Source organism: Lates calcarifer, linkage group LG17 (genome assembly GCF_001640805.2).
Source record: "Lates calcarifer isolate ASB-BC8 linkage group LG17, TLL_Latcal_v3, whole genome shotgun sequence".
NCBI lineage: Eukaryota > Metazoa > Chordata > Actinopteri > Centropomidae > Lates > Lates calcarifer.
In genome coordinates this window covers 10336645-10354772 of record NC_066849.1, presented here as the reverse complement: position 1 = coordinate 10354772, position 18128 = coordinate 10336645, and the positions used below count along the sequence as shown (strand labels likewise).

General features: G+C 39.3%; 1 protein-coding gene across 1 annotated transcript; it reads left to right on the top strand.

The window, feature by feature from the left end:
- The first annotated feature begins 8661 nt into the window (after positions 1-8661).
- On the top strand, positions 8662-18093 carry plin3 (perilipin 3). The gene is made up of 8 exons (XM_018667355.2): positions 8662-8828; positions 12351-12440; positions 12683-12878; positions 13204-13286; positions 13938-14169; positions 15952-16292; positions 16706-16924; positions 17363-18093. Exons 2-8 carry the CDS (start codon positions 12372-12374, stop codon positions 17501-17503), a joined length of 1281 nt encoding a protein of 426 aa, XP_018522871.1. The 5' UTR covers positions 8662-8828; positions 12351-12371; the 3' UTR covers positions 17504-18093.
- The last annotated feature ends 35 nt before the right edge of the window (positions 18094-18128 follow it).

Genomic DNA, 18128 nt, shown 5'->3' with positions numbered 1-18128 from the left:
CAGGCACTAAGGACTAAGATAGCCATGAATGCGTGGGACGAGAGAGCAAATCAATTCACACTGTGAAATATGTCCATGCTTTGCAGAGGGATTTAGAAAAAATGCATGAGGAGTTTCCCGTCTGTGAGTGTGCATGTGTGTTTGTTGAGATCATGAGAACTCAAACTTTCTTATTGTTTGTCCCTGCTGCTGCACTGCACTGTTACTCCACCCAAAATCATTTTTAGAAACTAACCAAGCCTTTTTACTCAAGTACTGTACTTTAAGCAATAGTATATAACCCCAGCCACTTTAGCCTCAAGTGACAGTTATGTAATGATGGGAAATTTACTGAACAGAATAACATGTGAAGTGAATTCAAGTCTGTGAAATGCCTGCAAAGAAACGTCCATTAATACAGCAATATCTATCTAAAGTTTGCTAACATTAGCCAATATTAGTTCACCATTAGTCACCAGAAGTTACTCATATTTAATGTATGAAACGTATGACTAACTTATAAATACAGTGTTTTCTGTGTAATTAAAAAGTTCCATCTCAACCTGCCACAACATTAAAGCAATGCTAACATGTATTAACATGTTTCAAGTTACATAGGCTAGTAATATACTGTAATTGATAATAATTATTACTGACAATAACTATGCCAGCAACTAAAAATACGACCTTGGAACAGAGCCTTTCTCGGCAGCATGCTGCGTAGCTGGCTTCAACTTCATCTAGACAAGGACAGTAGTTTTTTGAAAATCAATTATCTATTTTTTTTTTTAAGCATAAAAACAGTTTGTCTACAGCTTGTTTCCACTGCCTTTAAGAGGCCAAAAATCTATTATTGCAGGTTTTATGTTTTCATAATGATATTTTTACCCAAGCAAAATTAGGAATTTAGGGCTTTTACTTGTGAGTATTCTACATGTTTGTTTTGCTGCTTTTCCTAATACATCCAACCACTGCCCAAAACACGAGTTATTTAAGGAAACCCTGAACTGTAATACAGGATAGATGCAGGGAGGGAAGACTTCCACAATGACTCTCAGTTGTACATACTGTAGCTACTGCTGACAGTACTCTATTCTAATATTAAACAGCTCTCCAAAAGTTTTAAATCCCCAGATTAGCCTATTATTCTGTTTCCAGCTACTTTGCATACAAATGATTCAGGACGCAAAAAAACTTTGAGCCATGTTCAACAAAAGAACTTACACCATTTCATCTCCTGTCAGAGTTTGTGTGCTGACAATAAATAAATAAAGAAATATTCATTTTGTTCATCCATTTCCTTTCATCCCACACAGTGTGTCAGAGCAGGCAGGCAGTAGACCTGAGCCAGATAAAAAGGAGAAGAGCTGCCACGAGAAAGCGAGAAAGCTTAGCAAAAAAAAGCTACAACCTTTTGATGGGGCATGCACTTTTTAATCTTTCTACAACATGGGGAAAAGGGGAAGGGTGGCACAGTCATCTTCCCCCCTGAGGTACAGTAAGAAGGCAGGAGAGGAGAATAATGTGTGTGTCTGTGTGTTGGTAGCAGTGAGAGGGGATATGCTGATGCCAAAGTTAGATGAAGCTTTTGTCTGCTAACTTCCATTTCAGCAAAAATATGAATGCGAAATAAAGATTCTTCAGTCTCCAGCGTGACCATTTGCTATCTGAGTAATCACATGGTTCACCAAGCTGTGAACAAAGACACACAGACTGCGTGCAAGGTTCATGTGATCAGACCCAGTGCCTTCACTGTCTCAGCAGTCATTCTGACCACTCAACTAATGGAGCTCAGCCATTTGACAAGCAGTTTCAAAACTGTTCTCTTCAAAAAACGACCCCACAGTCCAATTTTGCGAGCAGCTTATTACAACCCGTGGTTATGTTTTATTGTTAAGCAACCTGGTCTGGTAAGACAACATCGTTTTTTTCAGCAAATGCCCCAAACCAACAAGTTCAAGTGGGAAAGCTCTCTAGTGGCCACAGTGAATATGACAGGAGCAAGGGAGGAAGTCAGGTGATGTTGTTACATTTAGACAGTATGTTGTTATTTTCTCAACTTTTTTTTCTTTTTACATAAAATGTCCCTTTATTTTGTTTAAAATAAAAGAATGAGGTTTACATTTAGAATCATGTTTGATATGACACAATCTAATGCATAATTAACTACAGTTTATTAGTATTGTGGGGCAGAAAAAAATCAGTGGTTGAAATAGCTGACTTAGCTACTATATTTTCTTTTCTCAATTTCACATCTTTGACTTGTGAAATGTTGATTATAAATGCAATTGATTATATTAAGAATAGGCTGTGTATGATAATATTATCAAAATACTCAAATAATACTATGTCAAGACTGAACATGCCTAGCACAGTGAGAATCTGTATCACATGAAAAATACAGAAAATGACCTTGATAGTAACAGTCCCTGGTGTGAGACTCTGCTCCAGTATTCATACGAAAACATCAAGGCAGTGAGCTCAATTTTGAGTGGTTCCTCTTCTCAGCATGACATGCAAACAGTAAAGCAAAAAGGTTTGAATAACAAAGCTTTGTTTTGCTGTGAATGAGAACAACGAAAAGTCTGCTTTCATAAATGATGGATGTTTGTTCATCTCCTAGTATGCGAAAAAAGCAAACTCAATTTTATATTTACTCATGTTTATATAACTTTTTCCATTTTTCAAAGTTTGTGTGCAGATCTGTGATTCATTATTCATAAATGCACTTGCTTATTCTCTAGCACTTGCAGCTAAGTCTACAGATGACACTGTAATTAATACTCTAAAGTAAATTTAAGTGCTGATTGCTCATAAGATTTAAATAGTCTAAATGTGAAATAATTTACAGTCGGAGTGTAAACAGACTTGATCAGCTTGTTGTAAATTAGTTGGGACCAATCTATGTGACTTTATTATTACTGTGAGGTACTGCAGAGGTAGCCATCAATCTGTCATTATGAATGTGGTGCAGAGATGACAAGGTAGAGGAAATGAGATGGGATATGGGAGTGGGAAGACAAGGCAGAGAGAGGAGACAGGGCAAGAGCACTTTGCTATGAGGAGATTTGAAGGAAATGATATTGGAAAAAATAGTGGGGAAGGATAAAAGAAGCAAAACTATACTGAAAAGAGATCAATTCTAAAACATACTGAGATATCTTTTAGGAGAGAGGAAAAAAAGCAAAGCCTGGAGAATTGATGTATGGTGAAAAAGCATGGACTTTGCCTCACCTCTCCAAGTCACAACAGATAGGCCTTTTGTTTGGAGAAGGGTCACAGTAATGTGCCATCGCTGTCAAAACTCATACAATCAAAACACTAAAGAACCATAAATATTTCAGGGCCAGTCGGCTCTGTCCATGTTTCCTCTCCACCTCCACTGAGGCAGCTGACCCGTTGTCAGGGCTCTGGGGTGAAATAAGCTCTCTAGACTAAACAGGGGAGACCCAGAGAAATAGAAAGGCAGCTCCTGGTATTTTAAAAAGTGATGGAAAGTCATAAAACACAGCGTGCGAGGAAAATATGCGTTCTCTCTGGAAGTAAAGTTGACACTACCTGTTGGCCATGGCAAGACGCAGCTCTGTTATTTGTTGCTTTTCATTTTGTATGTTGCATGCAGTGACCTGGCATTTCCCATGTTTTCTGACTGTGGCTACAAATCTTTTAGATTACATGTTTTTAAAGTCTGCTAGAGGTTCCCCACAAATCACTTTTCTAATATCCTTTAAGCCGAAGGCACAACAGTCATAAAACGTCTGTAGCGAGTTAAGTTTTCCTCACAGGGCAATTTTACTCAAAAGATTAAAGACCGTAACGCTTGCAAAAAGTTTAATGCATAAAGTTAATGACTTTTATGAGCTTTCATTTTGAACCTCCACTTTATAACTGGACATACATCCTTGCAATGTACAACTCTCATACACTCTGATGCACATAATTTGGTAAGTTTCTACAGCTTGCTTTTAAGTGTAGGCAAACCAAAAATCACACAACAGTAAATCACACAACAGTATATGTACAATATTATCAAACTCAAGAACATGAATAGATATTTAACGGTAAAACATTACCTTGATGCAGGCCCACTACATACTGTTGTTCTGTCCATATTAGTTTTCATTCAAAGCAATAGTTTTACATTTTGAGAGATCTGCTTGCTGAGACTTGAGAAGAGAAGACTGATACAGATGTCATGTTTGTCTGGTTTATGTAAATCTACTGCCTGCAGGCGATTAGCTTAGCTTAGCATAAAGACTTGAAACAGGAAGAAACAGCTAGCTTTGGTCCCAAAAAATCCACCTGCCAGCACCTCTAAAGCTCACTAATTAACACATTAAATCTAGTTTATTTTACTCATACAAAGAGTGTAAAGGGGAAAAAAAAAACACTGGGAAAAGATCTGTTGTTTTACAGAGGGTGATGTGACCTGATTTCTCAGCAGGGGGCAGTGACTTCCTGGAGACAAGAAATAGTCCTGCATAAAACGAATGAAATATAACGTGTCAATAAGTGAGCTTTAGAGGTTCTGGTAGGTGAATTTTGTTATTTTTTGGCACAGCCAGGCTAGCTCTCCTCCTGTTAAGAGCATTTATGCTAAGCTAAGCTAACCTGCTGCTGGCTCAGGCTGCATCTGTAAAGACATGAGAGTGGTATCAATCTTCCACTTAACTCCTGGCAAAAAAAATTAGACCATTGCTTTAAACAGGCCTCATTTCAGTCTCAGATCATGATATTCTGATTAATACATTTCCATAAGAAGGTATAACAATGAATACTGTGCTTACCAGTATGTGACAAAGTCTCCTGTCTCTTTATCATTTCAACAGAGAGTGGTTCTCTCACACAACTTATACATTAACCTGGCCTTGGTTATGCCTTATTAATTTGCTATTGGGCAGAATATAGTAAGGGCAAAGGTCCATATCCAGTTTCAACCAGGAGATGATTTGTCGCTGTGTTGTATGTTACTGATACCTTGTGTTGCAAGCCTCCGGAAATTTGTTGCAGGATGTTGGAAATAAGATTCCCATCAATGGTGTAGTGCAGATGAAACCAAGCAGATCTGGTCGGCTATTAATGGACAGAGCGTAATATCTACAGTTTTGAGATTGCTGACAATGAAGAGCAGAAGGTGAAACAGGAAGGAAAACCAAACTTTTTGTGATGTAATCTGTTCGCAGTGCACCTGAGACTTGTGGTTTAGTAGTAAACATGAAAGAGAGCAAATGTTTTTCATTACAGTATAATTGTACTGCTCCTTTTTTTTTGCTTAGCAAAAACCCCTTTGATGATGATGGATAGCTTATTGAAACTATTAATCTTCCACGCAAAATGACTCAAAGACCCAAAACACACACCTGAGATCTGGACATCTTAAATCTTTTATGGCGAGCCCTTCAGTATCTTCTGCTTAGTTTGTTGCGGTTTTTGATGATTTGTTTGTTTTTTGTAAACTGGGGGTATGAACAATTCAATGACTTTTATACAGAATATATCCAAATGTGTGCCTCTATACAAGTGCATCTGGGGTACTGCATTTCCTCTTTTTACACTGTTTATTATGATGATTGTTGTGATGTATCAAAGCAGTGCGTGTCTTCCTTTTCTATTATGACCAAATGTTTTGAAAGTAGGCATTCAATTTACTGTGGGAAAAGCTCAAATATCTTAAAATAAATCTATATAAATAAGATTTATGCTTTCTGCTCTCATATCCATGAAAATATGGCCAAATTGCCAATTTATTGCTCTTATCTCCAAAGGTATGTCTCCAGGCAGGAAAAAGAAAGCGAGAATGGAGAGTGGGGAAGAGTGGAGTGATCATTTTACTCTGAGGGATGAGTGATTTTCCTGTTATCTACTAATCTTCAATTACTCAATATCCAGAACAATTTTGGCCTCAATCACTGCTCCATTGAAGCAGAGTTAAGAGTTAAGCAGGAACAGATGAGAGCCTTTGGGGCATGTGTTGCTAACTATCTTGCAGGAGAGTGTGGTGGCACCAGTGTGTGCACGGATGTGTGTGTATTTGTGTTTTCGTGAAAGGCGCATAATGCAGAGGTTGAAACAGCTCTGTCATTCCTGCGCATATCAAACAATAAGAGAGAAAGGAGCCATACAACTGCGGTCGGGACAATACACCCACGTTTACCACCTCGTGCTATTTTCTCTCTCAGACCAGTTTTCTTTCACAGCCTCGGTCTAGTGTTATAACCTGAACTGCAGCCAGTGCAGCCTGGGTTTTAAACTTGACCAACACAAAGCTACAACAGGCTCTATTCAATGAATTCCTGCTAGCAACATTAGAGGTAATCTGTTTCCTTTCTCTGGAGCCCAGTGCAGGCGTTTGGGAAAATACAAAGGGACACATAATGAAAACTGTAATGGCTTGAATAATGAAAATCCTCTCCAAATGAAAAGGGAGAGTTAATAGAGTTCTAGTGATGATGATACACAGCATCCAGCACTGTATTGGTTTTACATCGATAAAATACACAGTATTATGTGAATTCCACATCAAGAAGAACAGTTGTGTGAAAATCACATCTCAGACTATGTAATAAGTACATTACATCAATGCAACTATTGTCACAGTCTGTTTTCCTTCACCATCCATGCCCCATTTTTCCTGGAGATTTTAAAATATTTAAATATTAAATATTAATATTTAATTCAAAAAAGACTCTCTGTACTGGGGTTGTACTGCATCTGCACTGTAAAGATTTTAAAGATGATAATTTGAATGAGTCTAGCTCTGTGTGGGTGAGGCTACAGAAAAAAAGTTGACTTAATGGGTAAAGACTGCCCTCTCAGGGTTTACCACGTCAATTGCAGTTAACATGGTTGTCTGACTTCCCGCACAACTGATTCGCTGTATAAACAGTATGGGGTGGGGAAATGGCCACACTGGCATTAAAGACTGCATGTGATTCACCAGTAAGTAATGGTTGTTTTCTATGCTTTGTAACACACTATAATGTAGTTGTAAGTAAGTATAAGGACATTTTAAGTGCTTCATAATGTGCAGTATTTGTCAACGGCTATATAACATCTCCATTGAAGCATCCATGACTAGTGTATAAACAGTTACTGAGTGATCAAAAACACAGTATAATATACAAATCCATACAGTGTGTTAACCTCATGTGTTAACATTTATAAATCATTCACAAACAGATTAGAACAAAAATGAATTTGAACCCCATGAAGAAACTAGATTCCTTCTTGACTTTCGCAGTGAGAGTCTGACAAAAATTCTTTACGCAAGATGCTTTCTAGATTTCCTCTGGAGTAGCTTCATGTAGTGGTGGCTTTCATCAGAAGAGAGTGTTTGCACATCATCATGGAGACTAAAGAAGACGTAGGATATTTATGAGTAAATAAATACCTCATCACTCAATATATATAACTAATAAATAATTAATCATTTATATTGTCAGAAAACATGAAGACATATTTCATATGATTACTACAGTGTTGTAAAATATTGTCAACCATCCATTAATAATTTATGCACCAATATAAATGCCTTACAGGAGGAGTTATAGTTGTTGACAAATACATTAGCAAACACTTCAAACCTTATAGCTGCTTATAACTACATTATAGTGAGTTATAAAGCATTTATTAAGTATCTGCCATTTATAAATGTTACATAGAGGGGGTTAAAATAGTGTTTTTTGCTAAACAAAAGGGAAATTTAAGCTTGAGGATTCATAACTGACCCTGAAAATTGCACTTCGACCAAAAAGTATCTGCACAAGGCCCACCCACTGCACTATCTGGAGTATCATCCATATACAACTGCCTGTGATAGAAATATGATAACAGCAACGTCATCTTCCTGACAGATGAGCAAACTCCATCCACTGGTGGAAGTCCACAGGGTGTGGCTGAAAGATCCTGGACATTTCCAGCAGAATATTCTGTGAAAAAAGAATAAAAGACTTATTTTATTAAGACTTAATGTGCTTCATCATGAAATTGCTCAGTACCAGTGGTGGAAGAAGTACTCAGGTCATTTAGTGATATGTAAAGGTAGTAATATCTGCTTAGTTTCAGGGATATATCACAAAAGTAAAGCCTGAGTAAAATTTTAAAACTTAACATGCTCATCATATCAGTGATATTACTTTGTTGCATTACTGCTGGTACATGAACATGTAAGCAGTATCTCAGTGTTTAGGTTGGTTAGGATGGAAGCCAATTTCAACTGCTTTATTTACTCTACATCATATTTTTTTTTTAACTTATCATATGTTTAGCATGTAAAATCTTGTCAAATCAAGTAACCCTAGAAATGTAGTGGAGCTATAAAACAATATTTGCCTCTGAAGTGCTCTGTAGTGCAGTGTAGTGCTTCAAAATGCATTTAAATACACTCGAGTAAGTATATACAGCACCTCTGCCCAACCCACAAATCAAACTCATCCATCTTTATATACAATCCATGCATTTATCACATTACGAATGAGTATGTTGTCAGAGTCTGTGTTGTAAATAGAGACTAATGAGAAAGGCGAGTTCATACAAACAGTTGAGTGAGTATAGTAGTAATGTATGTGTATGAATTTGTGTTTTTATGTGAATTCATTTACATCCATTTGAATCAAATCAATATCAGTGGGGAAGCTGCGGCCTACACTGACTGTGGCTCCTGTGCTGTGATTTAATTGGTTAAAAGTTTATAAGACAATCCCACTCTCCGCCTTTCTGCCCTGCCTGTGTCACAGCTCCAAGGTCCGGTCGAAAGAAAGGGGACCTTGTCGGAGGCTGGGACCGGGTTCATTGACCAGCGTTACACTGCAGGTCACGGCGGGACAGAGGAGCAACAGGCTGCCAGTGAGGTCAGTGGCTCATTTGACAGCCCGGTCTTCTTTTTAAACCCTATCCTCACAGTTAGCTAAGCTAGCTAAGTTAGCCGCTCTTACACTAACGTTACTTCCCTGTAGAGGCTGGGGAAACTTACTTTTCCTGTTAATGCCGAAGAGTGTTGCGTCTGACCAGAGCTCATGATAAATTAGGAGGAACCGGTGAAAAGAGGTTTGTTAATGCTAAGTACCGTTGACAGCTAGTCATGTGTACTCATCTGGGGTAAAGTTCATCAGCAATAAACTGGAAGAAGTGACAGCCGTTGTGGTGCGCCCTCCTCCGAGTCAAAAAGCAGCTAAAATGGGTTTTCACAGGTGGAAATCATCCTCTCAGCAGGGTTATCACATTTGACATCAGTCATGTAAGAAGGCTGCTGCAGTTATGTGCTCTTTTTGCTCCACATTGGACTGATTCTTCATTAGTTTCTATTAGGTGCCTTTGCTTAATGTCATATTGTGCAATGGCAGTGTTTCCCTGCTTTTTTAGCTTTAGAGGTGAAGCAATCTCCTGTGGCGACATGAACCATGAGAGATTATCCTCTCAGACTGTTTCATTTGGAGAATTTTAGAGGCCTGAGGGGGGAAAAAGTATTCAGTGTTTCACAAGAAAAAATCCTGACCACTTAGATTCATCCTAGGACTCCTTGGAGGGTCCTGTCCTGACCTCACTCATCTGGGTGTGCACTCTTGTAGATAAAACCGAAATATAAGAGACAGCTGCACTTTGTGTCTGTCTGTTGGATCATGGACAGCTGCAGTGTCTTTAACCCACTCACTTTTAGTGATCTCTCTTGTGTCTCTGCTCCAACACTGTCCCCTATGACATGTGTCTCAATAGTTTTCTGGAGATATGCCAGCTTGTCAATTAATATCAAGGGTCATATGGTGTTTCAGCTCCAAAGGGACCGTGAAGGGGATGGTGTTGCTCAATAGTGTGAGGATGTGACAGATGAGCTTAAAATGCAATAGGAAGAGGCCAGATAGTCTTTGTATGAACGCTCTGCTGGAATCGCTTGTCAGTGAGATGGTGATTTCTGCAAGTCTAAAACAACTTAGTCGTTTTACATAACAGCCCTCCTCATAATATGTAGCATGTCTCTGAAAATTATCTCAGGTTCATCTCACACTTGATAATCAGAGAGCACAGTGTCAGACTTTGCTTTGTAATAAAACCAGTGAAGATCTCATCAACAGCCTCTCAGAAAAAAAAAACATGTTGTTCAACAAAGCTGGTGCAACAAAATTCAATTTGCAATCACACAGAGCCCTGAGAAATTGTCTGGAACCAGAGAGGTCATGAAAACATCAGAGGGAGTATTTTATTCAGTCTGACATTTAAAATGCTGTGTGAAATGAATAAACAGTAGATCTTTATGCAGGTCATCTACGGTTGGAACTTGTAGCTTGTTGGATATGATGCTCACTCCTTTGTCAGCAGGCCCTCCCCGTCAGGTGGACGCGTAGCCTAATCAACCTTGAGCGTTTACAGCAGCCTGGCAGGAAGCACGTTACACCTGGCTGGATGCAGTCCTCATGCGACTGCTGTATGTTTTCTCCTCCAGTATGATCAGAGAGGCCGTGTCCTCCTTTGACTCATCTGCCCCAAACATCAGGTCAAGCATTTGAAATGCTTGTTAACAGTGTTGTAGTAAAGACAGGTGGAGTCCACCGCTGTCTCTCTGTGCCATCTGGTAGAATGCAGACAGATGTTGCCCACATGTTGGGATCACCAGAAGGAGAAGGGGAAGATGTTGCTGCAGGAGGCCTGGGGGGGGGTTGTGTGTCTCCTATCTGTTACCTCTCGTCTTCACTTCCCTCACATGCACCTCTTTGTTGTTTTTGATCACCTTCATTATCAATTAATCTGCCAAATTATTTTACACATTTACGACAATATTGGAATTTAGTATGATGTTGGTTGATTAACCCATAAATAGATTCTCACTTGATGACAATATTGATATTGTGATATATGTTACATTAGAAATTAAACTAACAGCAATTTAGTGGATTGACTGCAAAGTCATTTAAAGTCATTTAAGCAGAAGTGCCAAACCCTCACAGGTTCCAATTACTCAAATGATGATCCTCTATGATAGTAACCTGAATGTTTATCATTTTTGACACTTTATAGTCTAAATGTTTAATTTATCAATCAAGAAAATAATCAGCGGAATAACTGATGACAAAAATAACAGTTACATGTGGTCTTACATTACACACACTTTACCATGATGGACAATTTTATCAATATCGCCCACTCCTAGAAGAGACATGTCAGATGGACGGTGAGGGAACAGTTAAGACTTGTGTCAAACATCTTGTGCGAAGTTGAGCCTATGCTAATTTGAAAATGACAAATAATATCTCCTCATGACCTCAGGAAGAATAGAAACTGGATATATAATTGGACAATTGACTGACTACATTATAAATGTTATTTTACTGTTTTCTGTGGCCCAATTAAATATGATATTTAGTTTTAATTTAAGGCAATAGTTCCGTATTAGTGTTCAGTATTACTGCCAGTATTAGTGTACTACTTAAAGCAGTATTTCAGTAGAGAAATTATTTTTGCCCAGTTTTCATTTAAAGCAATATTTTACATTGGTAGAAGTTCAGTGTTGCTTAATATTTCACTTACAAGTTTTCACTTGATATAAATGATATCAGAGGACCATTTTGCCTGCATGCCTTCTTGTGAGCTTGTGAATAATCAATCTCCAGCATTAATGCCCCAAGGGCTCGCAGTTCTTACCATTCCTTGTGACTTTTCTCAGAACTAACTATTTCTCTGAACTATGATTTAAAATTAGACCAACTTGTGTATCCGCAGAATTCCCTCTCATAATTTATCATTTCTGTATTCATTGCATGTTGGACTTTTTAATATGACGGTACCAGTGTTGTTTCAGGTGTGAAGAAATAGGCCTTGTGCTGATTTCTGTTTCACTTGGTTGAACAGTAGGAAACTTCACATGTGCTTGTCCTGAACCTTGATCTACCAACCACTGGACATGAATCCCTCTTTTCACAAACAAATTCTAGACATTTGCCCAACCTCTGGTGTTAAGCCTTTATTATTGCAGGATGCTATGTAGTTTTTAAAATGCAAAAAATAGAGCTGTGGGAAGTCAAGAGGAAAAATCTGAATTCTAAATGTATCATTAGCCAATTTTTGACCGTAAACTTTGACATATAGAGACTTGAATTGTTTGCTTGGCTGCACCACTTTATGTTTTTTAAGTGCAGTTTCATCCTCATTGCATCATAGTGTTGACAAATGAATTTAACATGGCTGAGCTGCCTCTCTGCCTACATTACACTGTCTGACAGGACAGCAATTCCATTTCCAAATTCATGAAGCACTACTTCTGTGCAAGATAAAGTAAATCAGCCAATTTAACAAAGAATATCAGAGAGGAAGATGTATTTCATCATGCATACCGAGCAATGTGAGGTGAATCTCTGTTTCTGGCACTCTGTATTCCATCTCAGAGATTGAATCCAGCAGTCACAATGGCAGACAGCGGGAAGACTAATGAGAGTGGAGCTGCAGCAGCAGAACAAGCTAATGGAGACCAGCAGGTGAGGAGCACTGTGACCCAAAATGACACCTATTACAAAACCGAGGCATATTATGAATTCATTTGACGCCTAGAATTACCCCCATTATGATAAGCTACTGTGGGGAATCAATCATTATCCCTAACAGAACACTTAAACTCTGTTCTGAAATGACCTTTATTTTATGGAGACAGGATTGTATTTCACATTTTTCATGTCTTTTCAATGACAGTAATTGCTGTTGTCCCCCCCCCCCCCCCCAGAATGTTGTCTCCCGAGTAAGCAACTTGCCCCTGGTCAGTTCAGCTTGTGAGGTGGTTTCCAGCGCCTACAGTAGCACCAAAGGCAATGTGCCCTTGCTAAAGGGAGTGATGGATGTAGCAGAGAGTGGGGTCCGAACCCTGGGAGCAGCTGCCACCACCGGGTCCAAGCCTCTCTTGGACATGATAGAACCACAGCGTAAGTTCTTCTCCCTGCAAAAAAAATATGATGTAATATATGTGCAATAACGGCATTGAAATGTACTATAAAAGAATGTCAGGTCCACTTGTTACCTCTGGGCTAGAGTGCAACATAAGAATAAAGGTAGGTTTCTTCTTCTGAGAACAGAAGAAGGTTTCACAGAAATCATTAAAACCCTTTCAGTTCCCACTGCACGGTAAAATGAAACTGCTTGACTGTTGCTGTTTTCTTATTTGTTATATTACTCCTCTCTGATACATTTAGCTGTTTAGATTTTATTCTTCTGAAGTTCAGAGAAATGTCTGACGTGGACTTGTTTCAGTTGCCACAGTAAATGAGTATGCCTTGAAAGGACTGGATAAGATGGAAGAGAAGCTGCCCATTCTTCACCAACCAGCAGACAAGGTCAGACAGAGAGCCATGCTACTGTAATGTAGGCAAAGAATGCATTTCAGACCCTCTTTTACATAGTTTGCTGCTGCTGCTGCTGCTGTTTTTCTTCTTTCCTTTTTATTGTGTATTTGGATTGATTTATTGTACTGTTAACCATTATCACACTGAGTGATAACTGAAGACACCTAACAACATATCTCAGGCCATTAATTAGCCCTCTAAACCAGTTCAAAAGTTGTGTTGCTCTCCAGGTAACCATAGCAACAGTGTTTACCCTTTACAATATGTGAACAGTTACTGTTGCTCCTCAGTAAAAAATAACCAAGCCATGGGTTAAACTGCCTGCAAACAAGCATTAACAATATAGTAGATTTGACCACAGCCTCTCTTTTTTTTCTTTCATACTGTATATGAGTAAAAGTATAAAAGGATAGCACACTACACTCTAGGGTGTCTTAAAAAAGAAAACAATGTACTCCCTAGCCTCCACTTCTCATCCTAACACACCCCGCATCATCATTCAATCTGTGCTAGCTGCTCCTTGTGGACCAGATTGTCCCAAATGTCATTTCTGCCGATAGGATAAGCGCTATATAGAAAATACATAATATCACTACCATTACTCTGCAAGCACGTCACATAATTTGCTTGTTTGTTTCTCAGGTGGTGTCGAACACAGTGGGCATGGTGTACCAGTCGGTGGCGGGCGCCAAAGACGCCGTGGTGGGGGCTGTGATGGGTGGTGTCGAGCTGACCCGGGCAGCAGTCAGCGGAGGTATCAGCACCGTCATGGGCACCAGGATGGGCCAGATGGTTAGCAGTGGGATGGGACTGGCCCTCAGCCGATCCGAGGACTGGGTTGACCAGAACCTACCGCTCACTGAGAGGGAGCTGGGTTAGTAGCTGTCCTTATTGTGGAAAAAATAATCAGTTCATAAAACACCAGGGGGAGGTGATAAACCCATATGTCTCCTGCTGGGGTACAGACAGGTGTGTTTTGACAGTTGGATCAAATGAAGCTGAAACAAGGCCACAGTTGGAATTAATTAATTGTGGATGAGAAGGGGACAGTTTTTCATGTTTTTTTTTTATCACGGATGATCGTAAACAAACAAATTATCTTGAGCTTATAAGATAGCTAAAGAATCTAGGGCTACAAGACCCATTCAGTAACGTTTTTTGACCATATTGAGTTGATATATTTACATGTTTTATTGCAACAATAAGCATTCCATGTTTTTCTCCCCTGATCATAATTGAAATCTGTTTCACGTCAGTGCTTCATAAGTGACTCTAATATAAACAAAACTTTTATAGTGACAAAGCACTTTCAAGTCAGATTTAGTTGTTATACAATTCTAGTTACAGATCTATCAGTTAAAGTGGGAGTGATTCCAACCCTTTCGTTATGCTTTTGTTTAGATTTGGTTCACAGATTGTCCCTTTTAAGATATTTCACACAAACAAAAGTGTCACTTTGCCTGTGTTCTTTAAATTACAAGTACACCACCTGCAGTTCAACATTGCCAGATGAAAAGGATCTTTGAAAAGTTTCAAAAAATATCCTTCTATTACCTCCATTACTCCAAGCTTAATTTCATACATTTTTGTGTGTAAGCATTCATATTGTAACTAGGACTTACTGTGGTTTACTTAAACTTGATTTATCCCATAATTACTATGCGAGAATGATGGCATTAGTGCTGTTTGCCATTTACAGTGAGAGTCAGTAGCCAACACTCTTCATTGATCTACAGATCAAACAGCAAATTTAATGAGGCTGCCCAAATTAATTATCACTATAAAGGCACGACAAGGTGATGTGGCATGATGGGGGTGGTCATGATAAAAGTGTTCAGTTCTAACACGGTGGCTGGATCTGAACACATCAATGGTCGATGCTATTCATAGGGCGAGAGGCAGGACATTCCAATGAACTTCCCTTCTGTTAACTTGGCCCATAAAGCACCTACAGTTTCCAGCACTCACAGCTTTGACACCTGCTACTGTGATGTCATGTTATCATGACAACCGGCCATACTCGAATATAGCAGTAATACTCATGAGACCATCCTGTTCTCTGATTATGCATATGAAAGGGATTCAACTCCCAACTGTAATCGGCAGCGGCAGCAAAGCACCCATAATGGCAGTACTCTGGGGATTTTGGATTTGTTCAGTGGTTACTGTGGCCCACAGACCCACCAAAGTAGCTTTTAACAGAGGCACAGGGAGATAGTGTGACTCTGCATATCTCTTAGCTTTCACAGACAGATGACTGGAGGGAGTGAAATGAGTCAAGTCGTTTTGTCTCTCTTGAGCAGATGTACTTTAACCCTGTCGGAGTCAAGTAGCCCGGCTCTGAGCAGATGCACCAGCTGGCACAGAGAGAGGGAACCAATTCAACCTTTATCCATCAATTAAAAACATGCCACATAGAATGTACATATACTGAATTTCTTCTGTGTATTCCTTCACATAACATTTAATACAAATGGCTGATTTACTGCATTGTTTCCCTTTTAAGAGTTCACAAAACTGTACATTACATACAGAACTATCACACCTGTGTGCTCACACCTTAATATTTAAAGCCATATTTAGAATTCCAGATACCCTGGCTATGCAAAACATTTCTCTTGAATATATATATGAGATTGATAATGTCCTCTTTCAGCTGCTGTAGCTGAACCTGTCACCAGTGAGGTGACCACCTTGTCAGACAGCCCCAGCTACTTTGTCCGCTTGGGGAAACTCTCAGCCAAGGTACAGGAGCGAGCCCTACAGCACTCACTGGGGCGTGCACGGCATGCCAGGGATGCCACCTATGCTGCAGTGGCTCAGATTACCAGCACCCTGGACCTGCTAGAGAGTGCCCGAACCAGCCTGGGTACCGCCAGTAACCAGATAGGAGGAGCCTCAGAGCAGCTGCTGCAGCGCTGGACAGAGTGGAAGCAGAAGCATGCTGGAGCTGGACAGACTGAGTCGGAGCCAGACGGGACCAAAGATGAATCTGAGGTCAGGGCTGAAGCAATTTGGAAGTGAACAAATGGATTCTAATCAGATTATTTGTGCATTTCACAGCATTTACAGTACATGTACTGTACATTTGCAGCATGTGTATTCTGAAGTGACTCGGAATACTACTTGAACAAAAGAAAAACTTGCAGAGCGAGTGCATTTCTCTCAGAGGGACAAAAACAAAGCAAAAGTTCTTATTTCAGCAATAAAACAGACTTGTATTTTAGAGGCTGACATTGCATTGTAATTCATTCATTATCTATACCACTAATCTGTTAAGGATCACGGGCATTGTAATGCCCCTGCTAAATCACGTGGGATTGGAATGCTATATTATCATCTAAAAGTTCATTAATACACTGCTTATTCATCATTCACTCATATTTTTTATTTCCATTGTCTTTTCACAGAAGCTGGAATGGCGGGCCCTCTCCATGGTGCGTGGTCTGAGCGACCAGCTGCGGTCAGCGTGCTCCAATGTGGTTTCAAGTGCTCAGGGTCTGCCAGGTGCAGTCCAGGACCAGCTGACCAGCGCAAGGCAATCAGCTGAAGAACTGCACTCCTCTCTGGGGAGCACCAGCACTCTCACACCCCTTCTTCTGGAGCGGAGCCGTCACCACCTGACCCAAGTACTAATTGCAGCACACTGTCTTCTGCACAGTGTTTTTCTTTTTGCTGCATCAGCTTGGTTAAATATAGTTTAGTGCTTGACATTTTACCCTCTTTTTTTCAACACTATCACTTAACACAGTTTCTCCCTCGATTACCTTTTTATTGGTGCTTAAATAATACCCGTAGAGTGTTACTTAAAAGGAATTAAATGGGAGACTCTGGCATACATTGCATAAACAAACATCCATTCTCAGGGGTATCTGCTCATTCATATGCATTTATGAAACTAGGACAGTCAAGCTTATGTTGTATTTAGTAATTTACACAACTATAATCTCAAGATTTTTCACCCACAATGAAGCATAGCATACTTTTTAAGGTAGAATATTTGTTTTGATTAGGTAAATGTTTAAGAAATGGTGTTGAAAGTAATACTGGCGTTTGATTGTTCCCAGGTTCAACAGTCACTGGATGGTGTCATGGAGTATCTACTAAACAACACACCACTCAACTGGCTGGTGGGACCCTTTGCCCCTCAGATCACTGAAAAGACTGAGGGAGATGTGGCGATGGAGCAGGCTAGCCCAAACAACTAGACTTCACGACTTGTGTTGTGTTTCTCCATGAGTTAATAATCGGTGTGGTGACAGAAGACTGAGGTTTACTGTAGATTAACCATTTTTAAATGCATTTACATCTGCTTGCTATAACGAAAGAGAAAATTCATTTAATCATGTTATCTTTATGTAGTCACTAAATTTGAACTACTTTTGAATGACACTACATTTTTGATGTAACTAACCACTGAACTTAAAGCTCTGACCTGTGGCCTTAAAGAAATTTATACATTTCTGCACTTTATTATTTATGCTGGAATAGAGAACTGTATTTTTTACATATGATGCAGACTAATCTATGTCTTTGTTTGAAAGTATTAGTGCCTAAAAAGAATTCAAAGCATTCCCAAAAACTAAGCAAGTTTTTTATTGCCAAGATCATGTTAGGGGCTCCTAGATTCCTTATAAATATGACACATGCACACATCTTAAGTATCACGTGGAGTTCATAATGCATTTCATTTGCTTTTAGATCTGCAGTTTTAATTTCAGTACTCTGTGTCTGAACCTTGGTGAGTGTGTACAAGCAACTGTCAATGAACTGATATGCCAATAAATTGTGGACACAGCACAGTGTCGGTGTCACACTTAACAATATTAATAT